General features: G+C 41.3%; 1 protein-coding gene across 1 annotated transcript in view; it reads right to left on the bottom strand.

Annotated features, from left to right (window-relative positions):
- Positions 1-348: 348 nt before the first annotated feature.
- ADAMTS17 (ADAM metallopeptidase with thrombospondin type 1 motif, 17) overlaps positions 349-22,259 on the bottom strand; it is a 181,495-nt gene continuing 159,584 nt past the window's right edge. Inside the window, exons 20-22 of the mRNA XM_009695531.1 lie at positions 19,631-19,783; positions 4,000-4,177; positions 349-804 (exon numbers count right to left, since the gene is read on the bottom strand). Of these exons, the coding sequence (XP_009693833.1) occupies positions 653-804; positions 4,000-4,177; positions 19,631-19,783 (483 nt within the window). The 3' untranslated portion in view covers positions 349-652. The remainder of the gene's footprint in view (positions 805-3,999; positions 4,178-19,630; positions 19,784-22,259) is intronic.

The following is a 22,259-nucleotide window of genomic DNA, read 5'->3' as shown; positions in this document are numbered from 1 at the left end:
ACAGTCCCTATTAGTTACTCTAAAAGATATGACTTGGAATGTTGGATATAATTGTACTGAGTTTTCTGCAGGAATTTCAGAGATGTCCATCCTCTGCTATCAGCTTTCAGAAGCATTTACAGCAAATCCTCTCTTTAAATTAAGCCTTTCATTTATGTGTGTCCCTCCAAGCCCACTCCACAGTGGGATAGCTGTTGGGAATTGAAAACATCAGATGAAAGCCAAGATTAAAAGATTAAGTAATGTCTCTACCTTTGCTGAATTATTTTGCCAGAGGCCTTCCTCCATGGAGGTACCCATAACCTTAGTCAATGTAATCACTTTGCAACTCTTGTCCTTTTCTTTAATGGTAGCAAGCCATCCAGTGGCTGGTGATTTAATATATTAAAGTAAAAAGCATTAATGAAAAATGTAAGGATGTCAAAATACGATAAAATGATTGGCTCCTTGAGATGACTCTTTCTGTTTGTTTTTTTAAGGTGGATGAGCAGATTACTTTGGTATCCAGTCTGTAGAATTAGTTTCAAGTCTTATTAGGTATGCTTTGGAATCCACCACATTGTAGCAACTCATGAAGTTCCAGTACTCAGACCTACTAGTCCGTGATTTACATACAAATAGCTGTAATACTCTAAGAAGTAGCACAGGTTCATTAACTCTTCAGCTGCATCTTGTTTGCATAAAAGTCTCTGCAAGTCTGGCAACAGCGCTGATACCACCGCATGTCTTGGCACAGATTCTTCTCCCGGATCACCCTGCAGTACACTGTCCACTGGTCGCCTGTGCACTTGTACGTGAGAGCAGCTTTGGACAAGAAAAGAAAGGAGAAACTAGCAGATTAGCCAGAGAACAGCATTGCAGGGGTGATCAAAATCACTGCATGTGAGGGAAGAAAGGGCCAATCTCGCTGTCAGCACTGGAGATCAGATGATGCTCTTTCTACTGAAATATCAGGCTCTTGGAAGTGCTTACTGCAAGGGTGTAGCTGGGCATGACTGGGGAGTGCAAGCCTCCTCACGTTGTACCTATTTTGTCTCAGTGACAAACAGGCCTAAATGAACAAAACATCTAAAGCGCTGGCCTAGATGTAAGCACAGGAACACCGCACAGAAGTCAATGGGAAGCTATGTGCTCCCAGGGAGAGTGCTTTGCTAAGGCACACTTTCAGGAGTGGCTATCATCCTCTCCATGGAAAACATTTTTACAGAGGAGCAAAATCAAACCCAATTTGATTGATGTGAAGATAAATTAATAGGAGGTAAAATTAATACTTCTTAGTGTAGTAAAAACAGCAGGACAACAATTAGCTGTTGGGAGGAGGGAATGGACAGCAGAAAGTCTCTCAGACTAACAAAAAGTTTGTGCAGGGGGGAAAGCAGCATGAAGACACTGAACAGTTGCTGAATCTGTTGACAATATCATTAAAGGGTCACATGTGCTTTTATAAAAAAGTAATGGTAGCGAAACTGTACAGTTGATAAAAATGCATACATATAGTGAGTCCTTTTTACGGTATGTGATTTATAAATTGTATGTAGCATTCTTACAAATGCTGTGATAACTGGAAAATCTTCTAAATGAGGATTGTGGCCTCTCAGGTTGGGAAAAAATGATCTAATTAAAGAACATCAAAAGGTGCTGACCCAGCAGCATCTTGAGTCCTTTGTTCCTCATCTCTGCTGGATGAAACCAGGAAAGGCTCTTATCCTGTATTCGGCTGTGAGTCTCAGTGCCAAGCACCAGAAAACAATGGCAGCAAAACTGGCAGGAATGTTTATCACTGAAGCTTCAGTTGGACAAGAAGCAGAAGTTTGATGGAACCTGATGAAATGAAGTTGCACTGTCCCAGAAAAAAAGGAACATGAAGCCAATTTAAAAAAAACTTCGTGCGAGAAAAATATTGGAGTGAGGTGACCAGCCTAAACAGGAGGAGAGTAGAGCTATTTCTGAGTCTACCAGCAGTGAAGGGCTTTTTGAGTGGGTTAGATCTGCAGGACTGCCCACTAGCTATGGTTCCAACCAGGCACAGAAAACGTGATGTAGCTGAATAAATTACATATCTTGCAAGAACATCTGAGATAGACCTTATGAATCTGAGAGGAGAGACTTTATATAATAGAAAGACACCGAGCCACAAACAAGGCTAGGACTCTCATATTTTAGAGGTCCAAAGTCCCTCATAGCTTGTGAAGTACGACAGAAAGCATGTTGAGGAAGCAACATAGGTCAGGCGCCTGAGGGACAGAATAAACCTCCTCTGAATGTGTCTTCACTGAGGGACACTGGACACAGACCTAAAAGTCAAGTGAGGTGAACCCCACACTTAGATACTTCTGAAAATGTTACCCTGGGTGAAAAACATTCTAGAGTGGGGACAAGGCAGCATGGGTTTTGTAGACTACTGGAATTTTTTTCTGCATAATTTTTTTGGTGACGTTTCCATTGCAGAAAACAGAAAATTTTGTTTAAAGATAATTCAGTGAGAATTGTTTATAAGCAGGAAGAGCAAAACGCTCAATGCTATATCTTTCTGCTAGTATCAAATATCGTTGTTTCTGGCCCTGGTGATTCCAAGGCTGGTTTAGAAACAAAAGCATCCCAAATTACTTGCAGATTACTTTCAGCAGGGACTTGAGCCTCCTCAGTCTTCTAAACACGTGAGCTTTTTATTGCTTTGTCCTAAAATGTGAATTAGGATGGATTTCTTGTCTCATCAGTTATCAAGGGCTTACTTCTCAAATGAAATGTTTTCCTTTCACTATGCTCTTAGTGCTAAAATATCTGAGAAGTACTCTCATAGGTTCTTAAACAAAAGAGGTTAGAAACTCCTCAGTAGCGCTGCATTTGCAAGAATAAAATTTCCCATATTCTTTTAGACATCTGTTAAACTTTTGGGATGTTTAAGTCTAGTCCTAGTTTAAGCCTTAGTTAAGAGTGGACAGTGCTCTTAGAAAATGGTTCCCTGTTACTTAGCAGCTCTGCCTCTTCACGTGTGTTAGAGGCTTCTCAGCCTACACGAGTAGCTCTGCTGGGAGGGTGGAGGCTGTTCTTTCTGGTAAGCTCTTAGCAGCACTGTTTACAACCCAGCCTCTTGTACTGAAAAGCAATGGGAGGCTCCGATGAGGCTGTGTCGGTGTAGCTGATGCCTTAGTTTAGCTTCATTTTACTGGTGATGATGTGTGAAATGTAAAGAAACCAGCTTGGTTCTTGGAGCTGTGGCTGAACATACAGGGCTGAAGTTTGGAAAAATAAGTTTTTATCCCCTTATAAACTGAGCAAGTATGATGTGCAAAATCATGGATTCTCACAATTTTGTTTTAACAGAAGCATGCTTAACTAGAGACATTTCTTAAATACAGTATTAAGGTGTTTTGGGAAACAGGTGGCTTATCACCATATTCTCATCTCAGCCAGGTACACAGGGGATGCAGGGAGGGTGAGGAGAAGGGCAGTGACAGAAAATCAAAGGGTTCACGGAAAGAGGTTGGATGCTGTCTTGCCTCCCTGGGCAAATTAATTAATCAAACCACATTCTTGTGGCAAGAAATGAAAAGGAAAAAAACCCCAGCAATGCTCTACTTGTCAAGGTCATGTACTTTTCTTGGGGCAAGGATGAATAAATTATCATACTTTACACTCATCGCAGCAAAAGCAGGGTGTGAAGGTGTTTGTGATGGAGAAAGATATGCCTGTCAGCTCCCTCACCTCTGTGATCAGTCAATCAATCACCCACCATTTGTGTGCTGCTGTTGCTCTCTCAGGTCTATCCACTGCTGAGCGCTCCAGCTTGAGCAAAGTCTGAGGCAGGGATCGATGGATAACAGAGGACCTATCCACACTAGACCTTTGGTCTAGAGTTTGACTGGGGGTCCCTCTCCTAATTTCTGGCCTTGGGCAATCCTTGGAAGCCCCACTTTTATCACACTGGGCACACTGGGTCTCTAGGCTTTTTCTGGTCCTTTGCAGGTGGCATCTTACCCCCCAACACCCCTTACTCACCAAGTCTGGGCGAGGTAATTGTGTTGACGTTTATCTTCTCATTGCAGACCTCTTGGTGGCACTGCCTGTAGGCCGCTGGCTTGGACAGGACAGGGCACTCATTGCCATGGCGCCCGGTGACTTTGTGCATACACTGGACCACACGAGACTGGAGGCCTTTCCCACAGGTTGAGGAGCACTGGAGGAGAGAAGGCACTGAGACACGGTCCAAGCAGAGTAGCTTCCAAATCATAATCACACATACACCAGAAAAACCACTGCCAGAGCTGAAGTGTGCAGCAGACTGGCAGCTCACTGGTGCTAAGGCCTCAAGAACAGGGTCATCGTGTCAGCCAGGGACCCTTCATACAGCTGTTGCATTTGTCCATGACAATTTCGAGGCTTCAGGGAGTGCTGTGAGCAGAGGAACTGTCCTGGCACAGGGAAGGAAGCTGTTGTCTTTGTGTCTGGACTTGCTCTGAGTCCATCTACACTGACTGTCCCTGTGGATGCCCATGAGGTTCAAGCAGGCAGAGATGCAATTCCCTCCACTAGCCACAAAGAGGCAAAGCTGGAGAACGTATACTGCTTAATTGTGGACGAGCAGCTTCCACCTCCCTCTCCACGAGAGTGGTACTGGTTGTCTTGGTTTGAAAGCCCTCTCCAAGACTTGGATGGCCTAACAAGGCTTCCTCCACAGACCAGATGATGATTGCCAGGCACTGATATAAGATAAAACCAAGGACTACAGCAGAGGCAGGCAGCTCCTACTGCATGCCCAGACCTCTAGAGAAGTTCTGTTCCAGTATACCAGAGAACACATCAGGTATTCAAGTATTCACTCTCATCTATCCCTGCTAACCATCTGGCACTCATCTGTCCTCCTGGGAGCAATTGCAAATTGTACTCCATGAGTTTTGGCTTCTATTAGCTAGGAGGCCCAGCCTGTTTATATGCTCTCTTTGTTGTCATACAATTGGAGTCCCTACCTCTCCCTCCCTCTTCCTCTGGCCCAGTCACTTGTGATTTACAATGTCCTACTTGCACGCTGTTCAATTTTAATAAAGCAAACACAGTGAGCACAGTGAGGTGCACCAGCTGGAGTTAATAAAAGAACCTTGTATTTAAAATAAAGAAACAATGGGTTGCAGGACTTTGGTAAGATTCCTATTTCTGCGAAAGCCACACACAAGCAAACGATGGGGGAGAGGAGGAGGTGACACAGAACTCCGGAGATATAATTAGGATGATGTAAAAAAGATCATATTTTCTGTCCTCTGCTGTTTCTGAACTGAGTCAGGGCACTGGAGTTCTCTCCCTGAAAAACACTATCATCTCAGAGTGGTAAGTCTTAAAAACAGCATGCCAAACATTGAAGAGGCTCAAAAGATCAGCACCACTGAGGTTGGACTGAAGTCCAAGTACGAAGGATGTGTATGCAGTGTGGATCCTTGTAAGATGAGGACCTAGGGTCAAAAGAACACATGGATGCACGTAGGCCTCCACCTCTCCCATCTATGAAGGAGAGTACAGCAAACCTCTGGTCGTTTTGTTCTGGAAGTATCACAAGAAACCCCTGCTGCTTCTCAAAGACCATCTGATACAAGAAGTATAGCCGCCTTCTGGGTGGAGCACAGGGAGCTTTCCCTTCCTGTGTAGAGCACTGAAAGGCCTGAGAAAAAATGGCCTCAGATTAACAGGACCGTGTAAAACAGAGCTGATAGAATACTGCTTCAGACACCCCAGTGCAGAAATACATTTACACAATGTGAACAATTTATTTCTGGGTAGGAGGAGTTGTAGGATCAGTGAAGCCTGTTGTCAAAAATAACATAGACTCTTTATCTAATTTGCTTCTTTAGTCACATTAATGACTGGTTATTAAACACGTTTCTTGTATTTGGTGTACTCACTGAATTTGTATTTGCTTGTCTCTTAATTTTCTCCCTATATTCCACCTGCTCTTTATTCTTATTCTTTCTCCCAGTGCCTTTCTCTAGGGCTGAATTTCTCCATCCGGAACAATCTCTGGCTCAGATCCTTTCCGGACCTTGCCATTAAGCCATCCTGGTGTGCAGCTTACCTCCGTGTTGCCAGCTATGCAACCCTCTCCAGGACCTGATTACTGCATTTGGAAGGTAGCTATATTAAAATTTCACACGTATTTTGGAAGTTCTTTTTTTAAAAAATAAATAATTGGTTCTTTTCCTTTACATCCTTCTTATTTCAATTTAGGGTCAACACCCTAGTTTACCACAGATTTTTTTGCACTTAGATTTTCAGATGTTGAATTTGCATCACAATTTGGTCACCTCAACAATGGTTAGGGTATTTAGGAGTATGCTGAATGAGCCCTTCCCTTGTATGCCCTACTGTAAGCTGTCCCAAAAACCAATCGTTAAAATCCCTTATTTAAAGTCCCTTCATAACCTGAGCTTCTGCAGTGAGATCTACTCATTTCACTAGTCTTGGGTGTCCCTCTGCTCTTCCCCAGCACTGTGTGCCCTCAGTGACTTCTACCAGTCTGGAAGCCAGTCAGGCATGGCCATTACATTTGGATTTAAAGTTAACAATTTTTATCCTGATAAATGCGATTATTAGGCCCTTCCACTTCACTAGTCATATGCAACCTCTAATCCTCAGGATTTCAATGGCACTTTTAGTCTTCAGAGTGCTTTACTAATCTTAATCCTCACAAAACTCTTTGCAAGGGGAGTGAATTGTACATCCATTTTACAAACAGAATAGCTGTTACCACACAGGCACAAAATAACCCAGCCAGGCCATGGGGTTCCTTCACGTGACTGTACTATAGTGAGCGTGAAACCTCTGCCTCTGGCTTTTAGGCCCTCCCTGTGCTTACGAATGCTCAGAAAGAAAGAAAGAAAAAAAGAAAGAAAAAGAAAAAAGCATTTTTCTCATAAGGTGAATAAGGTTTTCGGATACCAACATACAAACACTCACCTACCTTTGTCTGTGTTCCTGTCTCTGCATTTGTTAACCAGCAAGGAGGGCAAGCAATGAAACTTTTTCCACAGACACTGCCAACTCCAATCCTTAGACAAATAACAGCAGACTTTTTGCCCGAAGCAGTTTTATTCCTTCTCCTGGGAGACTGGGATCATCACCTATGCTATGCAATTAGTTTTTCACAGCCAGGAAGACAGATTTTAACATCTTTCTTGAACTCTTTTGGGCTTGGCAGCTAAAGGAAGGTTGGACATCTGGCTTATTTTAAGACGAAATTTTCAACTCTGTACTTGGATAGTCTCTTTCCTAGGAATTTCAGTAGGAAATAGGAATAGATACAAAATACATACAAAGGGGGAATTGTTACTCATGCTGCACTATGAAAAGAGGACATCATTAAAAGAGGCGTAAAAATCAAACTCCAACTGAACAGCAAATTCCCATAAATACCTTCCCTCCTACTCTGGACAGCTAAATGCATTGCTATGGTCTCTCTGTTCCCAAATATTTATGGAGCAAGTAAGGATATCCACAGAACAATTTTCAGGGCTAGATTCACTCTGTGCCCTCTGATACAGGACCCTCAGACTTGGACACAGGTTATGAGGAGTTTGAGTAAGGAAAGGTGCTGTAGCCTTCTTGCAAACAGAGGAACTTCCAGGCAGCCAACAGCTGCCAGAGCGAGCGTATTGCTTGTGGCAGCGTGGCCTGCACTGCAGAGGCAAAAGTACCGTTACAGCCCAGCGCCTGATCCAGCTTCTCTATAGCTGGTACAATCCCACTGTGCGGAAGGCTGGGAGGCCCCAGGGCCGCACAGTGTAACTGCACTGATCATATTTAGAATGCTGTTGATGGACACTAGACTTTCAGGGCAAATACAGAGTTCTTACACTGCTGTTAACAAACATACTCTGAATATTGGAAAAGCGTTTACAAGCATTCATGTAACTCTCAAGAAACGCATGTGTTTTGGTGCCGTGATGGAGTAAAGTGATCTGTGAATGTGGAGGACCGGTTTTGGAACCTGGTTTGGAGCTGCATGGATTTCTGCCTGCCACCTGAGCTGCTACGCAAGTACTGAGAGAAAACCCACAGGCAACTTGCCTACTCTGGGAAGCTGGGGACTCGGACAAGTGGTTGAATAGAGACGCCGATGTCAAACAAAGAAGTGTTCTTTTCCTTCCACCAAGCATTGCCAGTGATATCACTATCAGAAAAATGCATACGCAAAATTCATGTACTTTAACCATAATGCACTAAACTGACAATATAGCCATTGTCAATTGGAAATCCACCCCCATGCGAAGATCAAAGGATTGTTCAGCACTCTAAAAAAGAGGGGGTTAATGAACAGTTACAAAAAGTGAATCTAATGAGAGCCCGTCTAACTCCCAGTTCAAATACTGCTTGAGAAGGCAAAAGGAATACAAAAATGCCTCCCTTCACATTCTTTGGCAGTAATATGCAAGTCAGTGGGGATATCCAGAAGGAAATAAACTCAGAAATTGTCAAGGCAGCAGCTGCATTCATCAGCTTAAAGAAGATTTACTCACTGAAAAACTCCAACCTTAAGACCAAGCTATGATTTTTCAACTGGAATGCAATTTCCACCTTAGGACACTGATACAAAAGCTTGAAGTCTACCAAAGGCGCTGACAGATGGCTAATTGCTTTGAAAGCAAATGCCTCAGGAGAATATTAGGTATTAAAATAGTATGAATTTACAGTAAGTGCTGAGATCTGTCAGGGCCTTCAACAACTCCTGATCTACAAAAGATAGCCAGAGGAAGAGAGCGGAATAAGAATGAATAAAGCCAGGGTAGGGCTGCTGTTGGGCAGCTGGAGGAATGTGTAAGAGAGACCAGTCCAAAGAATCCCTGTGTTGAGGCTTAATGGGGACAGGAAAAGGTACAGATTACCACTATAGAGGACAAGCTGTGATCTGTTCAGGACTGAATGGGATAATGAAGCATTGCTTATGCCTTAGCTGAGGGCTGCTGGCTGCTGGCTAGGCAGGGATACATTCAGATGACACGTCACCTTTAAAAACGTCACTTTCTAACCTCTAAGAGATAGATGTTAATCTTTTTTTGTAAGAGACTTGTTTTTTCCAGCCGAAGGTTGTAGCATCCCTTTAGCTAATCCTGAACATACCCCAATATTTACAAGGCTGATCTGTTGGAGAGAGATACAGTTCAAGATGACTGTCATAACTAACCTGAAGGCAAGATGTGGTTTTTTTTTTCTTTATTCATCAGTTTGCAGTCATCTGATGTTTAAAGATACTGGTTTGTCCCCAATTTGCTGAAAGTTGCTGAAGCCAAGGATAACACTATGGCTAAAGCTCCAATATTCAGAGATCGAGTCATGCTTTACTGACTTCAGAGTTCAAGTATTTCAAGGCGTTAGGATAGAGTAGAGTGTTTTCCCCCCCAGAGGTCTTATTTCTTGCCTCTATCAAAGTCAGAAATAAAGCAAGACAAGTTCCTATTAATAACATTCTAACACGGCATCTGAAATGAATGACGAATGTCCTGTAATTGCTCCACTTCTGAGACCTTAATAGTATACATGTGTGTGCCCTGAAAGTCAGTGCTCCGCACACCTTAACATCAGGCTTTTTATGAGGATCACTAATTTAAACTCTATAGTTCTCGCTGAAAAGCAACATGCAATATGCTTTCATAAACACCAGGTCAACTTTCACCATGGCATCATGCTAAGGAAAAAAAATTTCTGTCTTTTCACTGATAAGATCTAATTAGCCCCAAGCAAACTGTAAGCTGTTTTTCAAGCTTCCTTGTTCCTTCCCTTTTTTCTTTTTTTTTTTTTTTGCTTTTCTTCTTTTTGAACCCCAGATCTGTAAAGAGAACATATCTGGTCTTGCTTACAACAATCTTTCATTTGGAAACTTTTGTGAAATGACTGATTTGTTTAGTTTAGCCAAGAAAAAATGCATACCCTTCTGACTCAGTATGGGAAGAAACAATAAATTATAGCAGAAAATGCTCATGGCTGATGTGACAGTATCTTAGAAGGAAAAGAAAGAAGCAATCTTTGCAAACTGCCTACAGCTGTGCTTTCAAACGGCATGACCCTAAGGAACAAGACCTGACCAGTACATCCAGCATGTCTCACTGCATAATTAAGCTTGACTTTGCTATTCTGAAAAGTTCCATTGTGTACAGAGAGTTCAGAGATTAAGAGCTGAATGCATGAATATTCTGGGTAGTGACAGTGCCCCTAAGTACTTGTGCAATGCAGCCCAGGTGGATGCTAATAAGGAAATGTCACTTAATTCATTATACTAATCAGGGAGAATTTACTTCTCACAAGCTTTCAAACTGGATTTCAAGAACAGGATTAAGCAGAGATGTGAAATGATACTGTATTGCCTATACAATTACCTATATGATATTGCCTATATATGATATGGGTACCATATTCTAGCATGCCACCTATGATGTGTGTGCAATGTTTTGATCTGTGGCAGATACAAAGTGGAAATACTCCATAGCTTATTCCACCTGAAAAACTGCAAGGAAATGATGCTGAAAACCACCTTATGTAAAAGGCATAATCCAGCTACTTTTAAGTAAACGACAGAGTAATGGACAGCTAGGTAACCATGGGATCACATAACTCAACTCGGGCTCACTGCTTGAGAATTTACCCTGCTGCTACAGCAGTGTGCGCTGCTTATCCTGAGCAATGTTTTTATGGGCTACATGAGCTGTAGTCCCACACTGACTCCTGTCGCAGATGTTAGCCTGAAAGAACATCTTGGGAACTGAAGATCCACTGAACACATAGTTTAGTTATTCATCAGTTAATGATCAATGCTACCTAAATGCAATTTATTTAAAAAGTAATTAAACTAAGGACTCCATTAGGATTACTTAACTTTTTTTGCTCATCTCTGTCATCTCAGTCCTGCCAGAGCATCCTCTGGGTAGGGAGCTACTCAGCTTTGAAATGTGTGATGCTGAACACTGCATTTCATCTCTTTGCACAGTGAAACAAGAGATCACCAGCAGGCTGATACTAATTGCTCTTTAAAGATATTCTGGAAGATTGTCACCTTAATGCCTCAGTGGTCATTATAAACCTCAAAAGGCTAGTGGAAAGACTGCAAAATTATAGCAGTCCCTGCTAGGGATACATATTGCATGCCGTAACAATTCAAGGGGCAAAAACCTCTTCAGATGAGTAGTACAAACTTTAAATGTGAATTACCTACTGTTCACATTTTAAAAAACGTGATCCTAGATGCTGTAACATCTCAGAGTAACTCATGAGAAAACAAATGCCAATATTTGAACAGGCTTGTCTTTCACGCTTTCTTCTTTTTCACATTAAAAAAGAGAGTAAAATAGTCACGGTGGAATTCCATTTCCAATCCACTGATCTTGGTGGGAGGCTTTAATTCTCCATCAAAAAAAAAAAAAAAGCACTTAATGAAGTAGGCTTTTAAATAAAAAATATCAAAAAGGAAAAGTTATTCTTCCAATTAACAGGATCACTGGAGGCTGTATCGGGACATGAGATAATAACACTGTGACAGGACGTGCTCCACTTCAAACAAAACACTGATTAATATGGCCTTTTTGTAGCACATTCTCCTTTACTAAGGAACCATCAAAATAATTTATACTATGGATGTTCCCAGAAACTCCAGCAGAGATGAACTGTGCAAACTGTTGTGCAAACAAGGAGCAGTCATTGCCTCAAAGGCACAAGCAGGACTTGGTTTCTGTAGCTTACAGTCCCCAGGGGAATGACATGGCCAGTCAGCATTGTAGTCAGCATCTCTTCACTTTCCATGCCTAGGTTTCCAACTACAGCTGCATCGACTGGGGCTGGCACTTAGCACAAGTCTAGATAGAGGCTCAAGCTTGTTTTAGTGCCATTATACAATATTTACACCACATAGCTAAAGACATTTCACAGATGTGGGGACAGAGAATCAAAGAGCAAAAGGGGTGGGATTCATCTTACTGAACTAGCTCTGTTTAAGTTGTTCTGGCAGTCAGCAGAGAGAGATCACCACTTCAAAGGGCAATTCAGCCCTTCAGCAATCTCAGGAAAGGAAATAAAACTACTACCTGGAGCTGCCTGTCTTACAGTGACTGTAAATGGAGCCTAGCAGCTCTCTCAAACAAGGCACCTAACTGTCAGATGGCTACAACTCAGGGATGTGAATCCAATTAAGTGATGGGCCTGTGACCATTCAGAAGTCTGTAGTTAATAAGAGCTGAACTCATATGAAATTTCCTTTCTTTCCTAAAATGCGTATTTCCATTGGAGGTATGAAAACTACATTTCTAAGTTTCTCCACAACAAAGCAATCAGTTGTACTTGGTACAAGGGAGTAGAAGGGCCTTGGGCCTGGCTTTAAGCAGCCCAAGGTGACAGATCTGTGAAATGGCAGCAGTAACGCAGAGATGTCTCCTCTCATGTCTCCCCAACCAAGGCTTTTATTTCAGTGATCCAAATCTTTTTCTCAGAACCTTTATTCTGGATTTCTCTTTGACCTAAGTTTGTGGAATAAAATCATAAAGGGAACAGAGAAAACTCCAGCACGCCCTGCGCTGACAGTGAGGATGACAAAAAAATAACCAATAGCCTTGAAGCTCTGTCCTATGTAAACTGCAAGCCAGGTACCAGAATTCTTCATTTTATGCTGAAATCCTTAACTCACTGAAGTCACTGGGAGTTGGCCATTGATTTTGGTGAGTCAGCGATTTGGGCCGTAGTATTAAAACCAAAATTGATTTCACTGCAGCAGAAGAGAGCAGTGGTGCCTGCTTTGTAAAACAAACACTAGCTTTCTCTCACACAGAGATTTATTTTATTCCATGCATTTCCTCAACAGAGGTTAAACTAAAGGTGACAGTTTTAGCTCATCACAACTCAAAAGGTTACCATTCTACTTCAGAAATGCAGAATAATGGCTTTCCATCTTCCTCCCTAAAGGGCTGCACAAAATTTTTACAGGATACTGGCAACAACTTTCCCAAATTGAGGAGTGTCCCTGGCTGATACAATCCATTTTAGGCCATTTGATCTCATCCTTTGTAGCGAGGGGTGTTGGCAAGAAAGGCTGTGGTTTGCACATCAGTGATCACACGCCAGAGGAACAAACCATGGGGAATGACAACGAGCAGTACAATTTAGGGCAGTCCATAGGGGCAGTAGTTAGGTTTAGGAGACTCTGATGCTCTGGTTCCTGGTCATGCCTAGGACCAGAGGAGCAGAGGGTTTGAATACTAAAGCCTGTTGGGTCCTCTCCTGTCACATCCAGCTCTATCACCTTCTGCAAAACAACTGATTTGCATCAATGAGGCCTGCAGACAATCTTCCAACATCGGTTTCTAGCTATGCTGCTGAATGCACACGAGCAGTCATAAGTCATGAAGTTGGTTGCTGAGCCAAAGTGAGCAAGCAGCAGGAAAGGGTCTGTCAGCTGTGATGTGCGACTGCAGCTTTAAGCGACCATCCCTCCTGCGGAGTTTTCTCTCAATTCAACAAGAAAAGTTATTTTCTCCAAGGTACGAGAAGATGAACTTAGTTATGACCTTTATGAAGAATTAACAAGTTGTCCATAGTTTATCATAAACAGATGGCGGGTCAAGCCATGAGTCTGTAATGAACGTTAGAACAAAAAACAGTTTGCTCCTATATTTATAACAGCTTTGAATATACCTCTCAAACCACAGCTGTCCTTGATTTACTCTTCTTATCATGTAATGTGAATTAATCATTAAAAGTGAGGCGTACAGAGGATTTTGTTGATGTTCCCAAACATTTGGAACTCAGAAAACAGGCCTTCCTGGCACTGGAAGATTGTAAAGTATTTTCAGAAAAAAAAAACACCAACAAACAAACCCAAAACCCAACCCCAACGTGTTTTTTGGTATACTGCAAGGCTAGGGGTTTTATCTCTTAGAGAATACAATCTGCTGTAATCCTGCTAAAACAATTAATTTGCAATTACAAAATCCCTGTTACCACCCCTTGTGATGAATGACTGCTGATCTTCAGTATGAAACACCTCAATGTCTGGCACAAACCCGGTATTTTTCTTATAGGAAATTAGATTTTTTTCCTCTCTATTGTTAATACGCTCCTGGGATGAGAACCCATAGCCAGCATTTCATAGGCTGAGCAAAATACTGTGAAGAAATTGGCAACTATTGATGTCCAGGGAGGGCAGGTGGCTATAGGTAATTTTTCAGATGTGCTTTATCACTACTGACAACAAGAATATTGTTTAACATAACACTTTGCCAAGCTGATCCATACTAGTGCTTCCCAGCTTCTGGAGTGTACAATCTTTCGGAATCCAGTGAAAGTTGCGCCAGGTGGTTATACGAGATGTAAAGTGGTAGAAAAAGATTTCTCCTCTACTTTCTCTCCTAGTTGAAGCCCAGCTTGACATGTCATATATTTTTGTTTTCACCTCAGAGCATGAATCTGTGATGGTTCCTACACAAGACCCAAAGATCTTGCACAGTCCGTCAGGTCAGATTCTGATCTGCGTGGCATTGGCATAAGCCTGCATTAATTTAAGCGGCTGAATTAATCTGGATTTACACTAATGTAAGAGAGACTGACATCTGAGCCACTCTGCTGAGTGAGATCCTTGGCTTGTGGCCAATGGGTTGTAGGGAAGAATGAAAGACAGTTACCCTGGATTTACATGGGGTTATCCGAGATTAATATAGGCCTTAGTATTTACAGAGCACCTACTGTAACTGCAAAGAAAAAATATGGCAAAGCCAATATATTACAAGGCTTCTATGTATCTTTCTTCTTCTAAAAGTCTTTTCATTGGGCTATGTAATATAATAGGTTAATGAGCTAAATTGTTGCCTGAGGGATAGAAGTTGTATGTTTAAACTTCTATCCACAAAGCTGAAAATGCACCCTTGTGAAAATCAGCACGAATGATGGAGCTAGTGTATCTTGCCTGTAATTCTACCTTTCTTGATATAATACCAATTAAAAGGAGAACAGTCAAAAATCATGAAACTAGGAATCCTGAACCATTCTGTGCTATTGGCTTGAAATGCAGTACTTCAATCACTGGACAGAAATAGAGTATGTCGAGGCATACAAAATAGCGAAACAACTCAGTAAAACTAGAAGTGAAGAAAAATCCATAAAAATCTTGTGAATAATTGCTCCTCCTGTATAACCTTGCCTCTTCAGTTATACCCTAGAAGAGTCCAAAAGCCAACTGGAGAAAAGGAACTCAAAAAATACAGCCTTGGCCTATACATTTGCACCTGAGTGCCTTCCCTGCTACGTTATTCCTAGAGCAGAGGGGGAGAGAGCTGAGGAGACGGGGGGAGCCTTGGGTGGCTGAATGAATTACTGTCTTGCTAAAGCAGCAAGGGGCATAGTTTCAGCAGCCTAGGAGTTTGAGGCAAGTGTTGGGAAAACCGAGCAACCTATGTTTGTTCTTTTGACTAGCACAACTACAACAAAAATGTAAAAATGCTTCCAGTGCTAGAACATTTAACAGCTCAGATTTCAAACAAGGAGGAACTATTTTAAAGTAGAAAGATTTTTGTACGAGATGTTTGTTTCTTTAACTGAATGCAAACTGGATGTGGAATTTCCTTTTGGAAGGAACAATTGAATGGGAGATCGCTTGGATTCCCATTTGTATATTGCATCATATATAAAAAAGGATGATACAACGAACTGCAATTCTGAAGAATCTAGGCAACATAAAAAAAATGATTTCAGGTTAACACCTTCAGTGGGTCTCTTACTGTGCAATCTCTTTCTACTAGGCTCAAAGACTCTCGGGCCAGGAACAGTTTAGTTCTGTAACTCATAATACCAAAGCTGTGTTTGTGTTAAATGTTAAAAATAATAATTATATCCCTTTAAGACAAGGGGTTTAAAAGAGAAGTTGCAGTAATGCAGAGAAGTTGCAAGTTTAATAGCAGTGGTAACGGAGGTTAGACATGGTTATTAGTATCAGAACAATCCTCTGTCTTTAGAATGACAGTACACAGTCTGTTAATCTCAAGCACTGGACTAACAAAGGTAACCTCAAAGGCATTTAAAATAACTTTACACACCTGGCCCTATGTTTTTGCAAAGTGAACTAGATATATCAGTTCCCCATGCAACACTTGAAATACGCTGCAAATACATTGGGAATATACAAATATCACAGCCAAGACTGCTTGCTGAATCTGCTCAATTAGCTCCAAATGCTTTCCACAACTCTAATACACAATAAGGACCATCTGCAAATTAACCTGACACAAAATGGAATAAAATTCCTCTTCTTCAGAGCGTGGACAGGCAGTGGCTGCAGAGTCATTACTAAGGCCTGTGGATGAGGTTTTGGCTGGTAGGTGCAGGTTAAAGATCAGCATGGCCATGCCTCCAGCCCTCACCTCTTCTACACAGAAGTGGATCCAGGGTCTGAGAACATAAAACCACAACTTGTCTGGCATAGATTTGGAGATTTTACTGCTGCCCACTCTTGCATCTTCTGAAGGCAACAGGATCCAAGATCTTAAGTAGGATAACCGTGTTCATTGCTGTCAGACGTGAAGTGAGTTATTTATACAGGGCTGGGAGCTCCTCAGGGAAGTGATCTGTCTTCTCATGCACAGAGTCCATGTATTCTATAAATACTACTACTACTACTACTATAAAAAACTACAGTCTGTCATTACCACCCAAACAGCCTGTTCTATTTACAAGTTTTATCTGGACTCGATGTTCTAAATGAGGTTTTGCCTCTTTCTTACATGACTTCCTGATATCTTCAAATGATCTTGGTTTGGGAAATTAAGGATTGGAGGCCAAGTCACCACACAATCTGTTTGCACATTAAGCATCAAAGCCCCTTATTTTAATCTGTGATAATTACCGGTAGTTAAATCTTGCTTCCCTGATGATTCTTAGCAATAAGTAACAAATGCACAACACATTAATTGCAAAAAGTTGTTGCTTGTTCTGAGATCAATTTGTATTAATAGAAAAAGTTTCCATCTTAGTCAGCACAAAGCTCTCTCACAGTGATTTTTACAGCACTGGAAACAAATGTTTTACAATGGAATTTTGCCCTGGAAGTATGAATTTTAAAGAGTTCACTAAAATCTAACTGCTGCAGACTTTGTGTTTCTTCTTAAAGGAGGAACTGTTTTAAGCCAGACAACACCAAAGAGGAGTTGCTGATATCTGTAGAGGCTCTCCCCCTAAGACTAAGCCCCGCATTAAAGCTTCTGGATCCTCATGATGAAAATCCTTTGCTCAGGATTTGCAAAGTATTGAATTCCACACCAGACATTTCAGCTATCTGGGCTTCTGGGACAATACATTTTCTTCAAAGAATTGTATCTACCCATACCCTTTTCTAGCAATCCAGTGGTGCCTTTTGTTTACTCCTCTACTCAGAGAATAAGACTCTAATTGTGTGATCTAAGTGTCCAGTCAGAATTAACCAATATGTCTAGAATTTTAAATAAACCGAATCTAAGTCCAAGAACATCCTGCTGGACTCACACAGGGTGAAATTCCTGGGAAGCAGAGAGTTGGCACAAGCTTTCTGCAGACAGAAGCAGACCACATATGCAGCACGTAAGCTTTTGTGCCCTTCTGCACAGGGAGGATCCTGATCCTCAGTTAAGAATTGCAAATAACAAGTGCTTTTGCACTGATCCTGTCCTGCTCACATGTAGATACTAAATCCATCAACAACACTATTTACTGTGACCAATATTGCAGCCTTTCTAGCCGTGAGCCAACATCTTTATCAGATTGGAACCATTCATACAATACAGAACTTTCAATCCATGTAATCAGTGAATACACAATTATTGCATATTCCTCCCCATAAAGAGAATCCAGCTCAATTTGCATGCCCAAATGTTTTAAAATTCCACAAATAAATAAATAAATAAATAATGTTATTTCACCTGTTAACACACGGGAACCGTTTGTTTTGGCCAGCTTGAATGGACTCTGTGTGCCAGGTTATGAATAAAATAATGTTCAATACTCTAAACATTCTGTGATACAAATTCCTGGCTCAGCATAAATACAGACTTTTTGTATGTGGCAGGTTCTTAATGCATTCTCCAGCACTCACACCATTACATTAATGTATTTATGACAGAGTATATCTATAATATTTGTAATTCCTAATCACAATGTAAAAAAAAATGCAATTGCAGATAAGCCAATTTGCCCATCATGGGCCTCTGTTTCACTGCATTTTGCTTGCTGGAGTTTGGGTTTTTGGAAAGCAAAATGCAACTACTGTATCCCAGTGGTTTCTGCAGATGCCGTACATTCCAGAACACAAAGTAGGCTTTCTGTTTAAAGAACAGTGCAGTTACAAAGATAAGATAAAACCAAACTGGAATATAATATTCCTGGGAAATTTTAGTTCTTTATGCAAACATGAAGTCAGTAATGTAAAGGATGCTTTATGAACAACACTGGCACAGGCTGAGCTTCTCACAGTGCCAGGCCTCCTTCCCAAGCAAAACTACCTATTACTTTAAGATCAGAATGCAAATACAGAGCAGACTCTGCTCTGGTTTAATCCACTGCATTTGGGAATTAATTCCATGTCACTGTAGAAACTAAGGTCAGACAGGCCTATGCGAAGGTAAAATCCAGCCCTGAGGAAGGGACTGATGGTTTTGGCTCTGCCTTTCAATTCATGGCTTGCTTTCATTTCAGGTGGTTGGAGAAAGTCTAGGACTGGACTATGCTGTGTAAGTCCAAGACTAGCATAAAATTCAGCTGCGCAGCTCTAGTCTTGCACCTGTGGTAATAAAATAGTGTACTGTCTGGCTCTGCACGCAGGACCTGCATGAGGTAGAGGAACAGAATTCAGCTGTGAGTTCTCTCAGTTACCCTCCGTTTCTGTGTGAGTCTGCTAGGGCTTCCTCACGCTTCCCCCCAGTAGTATTCAGTTTAACAACAGTTCTCCCAAACCTTCGGATTTTTCACTTGTGGGATAAGAAGACTAAGGTCCAGCTCTCTTCTCAGCTCCATACCGATGCTTTGAGAGAGACAAAACTCTCACCACAGCCCCCTTGTGAGATTTCCCCTTTTCACAGTGAGTAGGTTCCTACCTCGAAGTGCAAATTTTTAACACCTTTTTACACTCAAGGAAACCAACTTTCTGCTATTTTCTTTTTTGCTTGACCAGGATGGGCATGGGACACCTCCTCAGTTCCCTCCACTCCTGGAAGATACTGCTAATGAACTCTTTTCTGTAGAATTCAATCTGCTAGTCAGGACTGTTCTGAGTTTGCTTTCTGAAATATGGAAAGCAGTTTCAGCATCGTTTGTAAAGTAGCTTTTTGACAACAAGCATCCACCTGTGATGGGAATCTTGTGTAGGTTTCACCTTTGCATGGTTACGCTGTCAATTAATACTAATTTCTATCCTGTTTGGAATACCCTTCTCTAAAACTTGCTGGGTCACATCCATAAGCCTGTGTTGCAATGTTTGGGTTATAAATGGCCTAGGGAGAAAGTTTAAGTCCCAGCAAAACTTTCAATCAAAATCAGTTAAACCCTTCCTTTCCAAATATTTAAACTGCAAATTAATGCAGACATCACACGGAAGAATAGCACTCTGAACATCTTTGCACTTAGAAAGAAAATACTGTGTAGTGTTCGCTATTACCTTAGACCAATCGCCTGTTTTCCATTCGTAACAGCCTGTGTGATCCTCACACTCTTCCTCATCTCTTGGCCTGGTGGCTGCATCACATTTTCCTTGAGAATTTGTGCAGGTCACTGTTCTTTTCTGAATCCCCTTGCCACAGTCTGCTGAGCACTGCAAAACGACAGGTATTTGTTTTCTGTTACACGATGCCGAGAAATTATAACTTTTATCTTGGTAACATAGCTAAAAGGAAAAGCTGGGTTTACAAACACAGAAGAAAACTGATAACCCGTAAGATTTTCTCCCAATAATCTAAGCCTCTTTCAAATATAAAAGAGTAATTTTAAAAGCATGGTATCTGCTTGTGAAATATTTTACTTATGAAAAATAGCAACTCTGAAAATCAACCTTCTTTGAAAAATATCAGCTGGCACTTTGCTAGAATTGCTGTTACAGATGAAAAAAGCACTAAATCTTGTTTTTAAGAGTTCATCATTCATACTGAAGAAGGACACACTGAGATTTACAACACAGAACTGCCACATCCCTTGATGTATCATGGGAGTAAAATGATGGTGATAAATGCATTTTTAAATCACAGTTGCATGAGACCACTGTTACAAACACACTCCTGCAGTACAGTTTGTGCATATCACAGTTCTCACATACATTCTCATGTGAAACACATACAGGACCTTCACTCTTTGATTTGCTGTATGCTCATCACTACACTAGTTCTGTAGAAGGAGGACAGCTCAGGAGAGGTGCTGCTAATCAGTGAGCCACAGTGTTATGATCAGCTTCCAACCGTGGCTGGCAAGCTAGCCACAGACATCAGAAGGGATGAAGGACAGACTTCTCAACACCAAAAGCACAAGCAAGAACTATTTGAAGTCCTCTGCGAAAGCAGCAGGCTACTAGAGTTGCTAGAACCAGCTGCTGAAGGAAGACTTGATTTAAACATTTGGGCACTCTAACAAACATTCATGCGAGTGAGCACAAATTATCCACAAACGTTTTTGTGCCTGGGCGCTATGAAGGTAGCTTCTAAAAAGCAGGGATATCTGGTCACACATTTGTCATCTTTGCCAACAGTTGGTCAGAAATTTGGGTTTACTGGTGAATTTGTCTTGATTTCATTGACTGAACTAGGTGGGAAAAGGACACTGGCATGAACTGAAACAGAATTTCCGTTTTAAGTAACCAGTTCAGTAATAGAGTAAGAGATCTGCTGCTGCTGTCACAGCCATCTCAGTGCATGCCACGACACAACAGCATAGCTAGTCTCCCTGCTCTGCTCATTTTCATGCCACTGCAGTGGTTAAGAGTGAGAAATTTTCTTGAAGAGCCACTGGGGACAGGTGGGTGGAAAAATGATATATGTACCAACTGAGATAAAAACTAACCTCCTCTAGCATGTCAAGTTCTCCCCTTCAGGGGATCAGCATGGAAAAGACAGTTGATTTGACACTGAATAAATAGTGAAGATATGAGATATTCTGTGAGGTCTTTTGAACGTATTCCAAGAAGCTTCTCCATCCAGGGGGTCTATGCTGGAAACAAGTGTCAGCTTGATATAAATTACATCAAATGGACAAATCTCAGCATGCCTGTCTAACCGTCTTAAAAATACAATCCAGGCAGTTCTGACCTGCTGGCCTTGTTAAGGACATGAATGACAAGCGTTTATGAGCTGGCAAGCAAACAGACATGCCTTTAAATACTTCAGAGCACTACAAAGTGACTTCTTGAAAATCTGGGAAACCTTCCACTTAATTTACTATGTGCTGCTCATGGCGTGACCTCCTTACGGATGTAACATCTTTGTAACAAGCACAATTGTATAGTTCTGCTAGATATGGGGATGAATTCTTCCAGGCTTTGCAGAATTCCAGAAACTGCTTCGCTGGACTCCTCAGAGTGTAAGACTTGCCAGAGATCCCAGGTTGGAGCTCCCTAAATGGTACCTTAAAGCCATGAATTTGCCCCGAGTTGTATAGACTTTCCCAAATCATGTATCATTTTCCTCAGTCCTCAGGATGGACTCTGCAGGGTTGCACTCGTTCATCTCAAACTACAAAGCACAATATATAAAATCTTTCAAACGGTCCAATTTACTCAAAGTAAATCAAACTGAAGTGGGAGTATTTTTCACAGTAGGAGAAATCTCTAGGTGGGTTTTACAAGCAAGTCTGGGAAAAACACCAACTGTTTGTTCTTCCCACAAGCTTTTAAGTCATTCACAGATTAATACTGCATATACTTTCCTAGACAAAACAGCATTTGCAAAAGGTTTCCAACAGATCTTTGGTGGTCACATATAAATCACCCTCTTTAAGAGGTTTTTTCTTTCCTCAAGTCTTCTGTTTTCATGAAGAATTTCTTAACGTATAGATTCTACAGAGATTCCACAACAAAGCAGTCTATGAATTAATATGCGCAGTCCTTGAGTGTCCAGCTGAGATCATCAGGTCTTATTTTATTAAAAAATTACTTAGTCAAATCCCACAAGGTTTTGTAAAGCAGCAACACAACTTTGCAGTTAAGAAACAGCTCTTTTATTTGAAAAAAATATGTATTTTCTTCTGCTCTAGTTCCCTAACAGTAGAAACAGTCACCTTTTTCTGACAGTCTCTATTTTTGTCAT

Source organism: Cariama cristata, unplaced genomic scaffold, assembly GCF_000690535.1.
Source record: "Cariama cristata isolate BGI_N322 unplaced genomic scaffold, ASM69053v1 scaffold3292, whole genome shotgun sequence".
Taxonomy (NCBI): Eukaryota; Metazoa; Chordata; class Aves; order Cariamiformes; family Cariamidae; genus Cariama; species Cariama cristata.
Note: the sequence above shows the minus strand (reverse complement) of the source record. Positions and strands in the feature narration are given on the sequence as shown.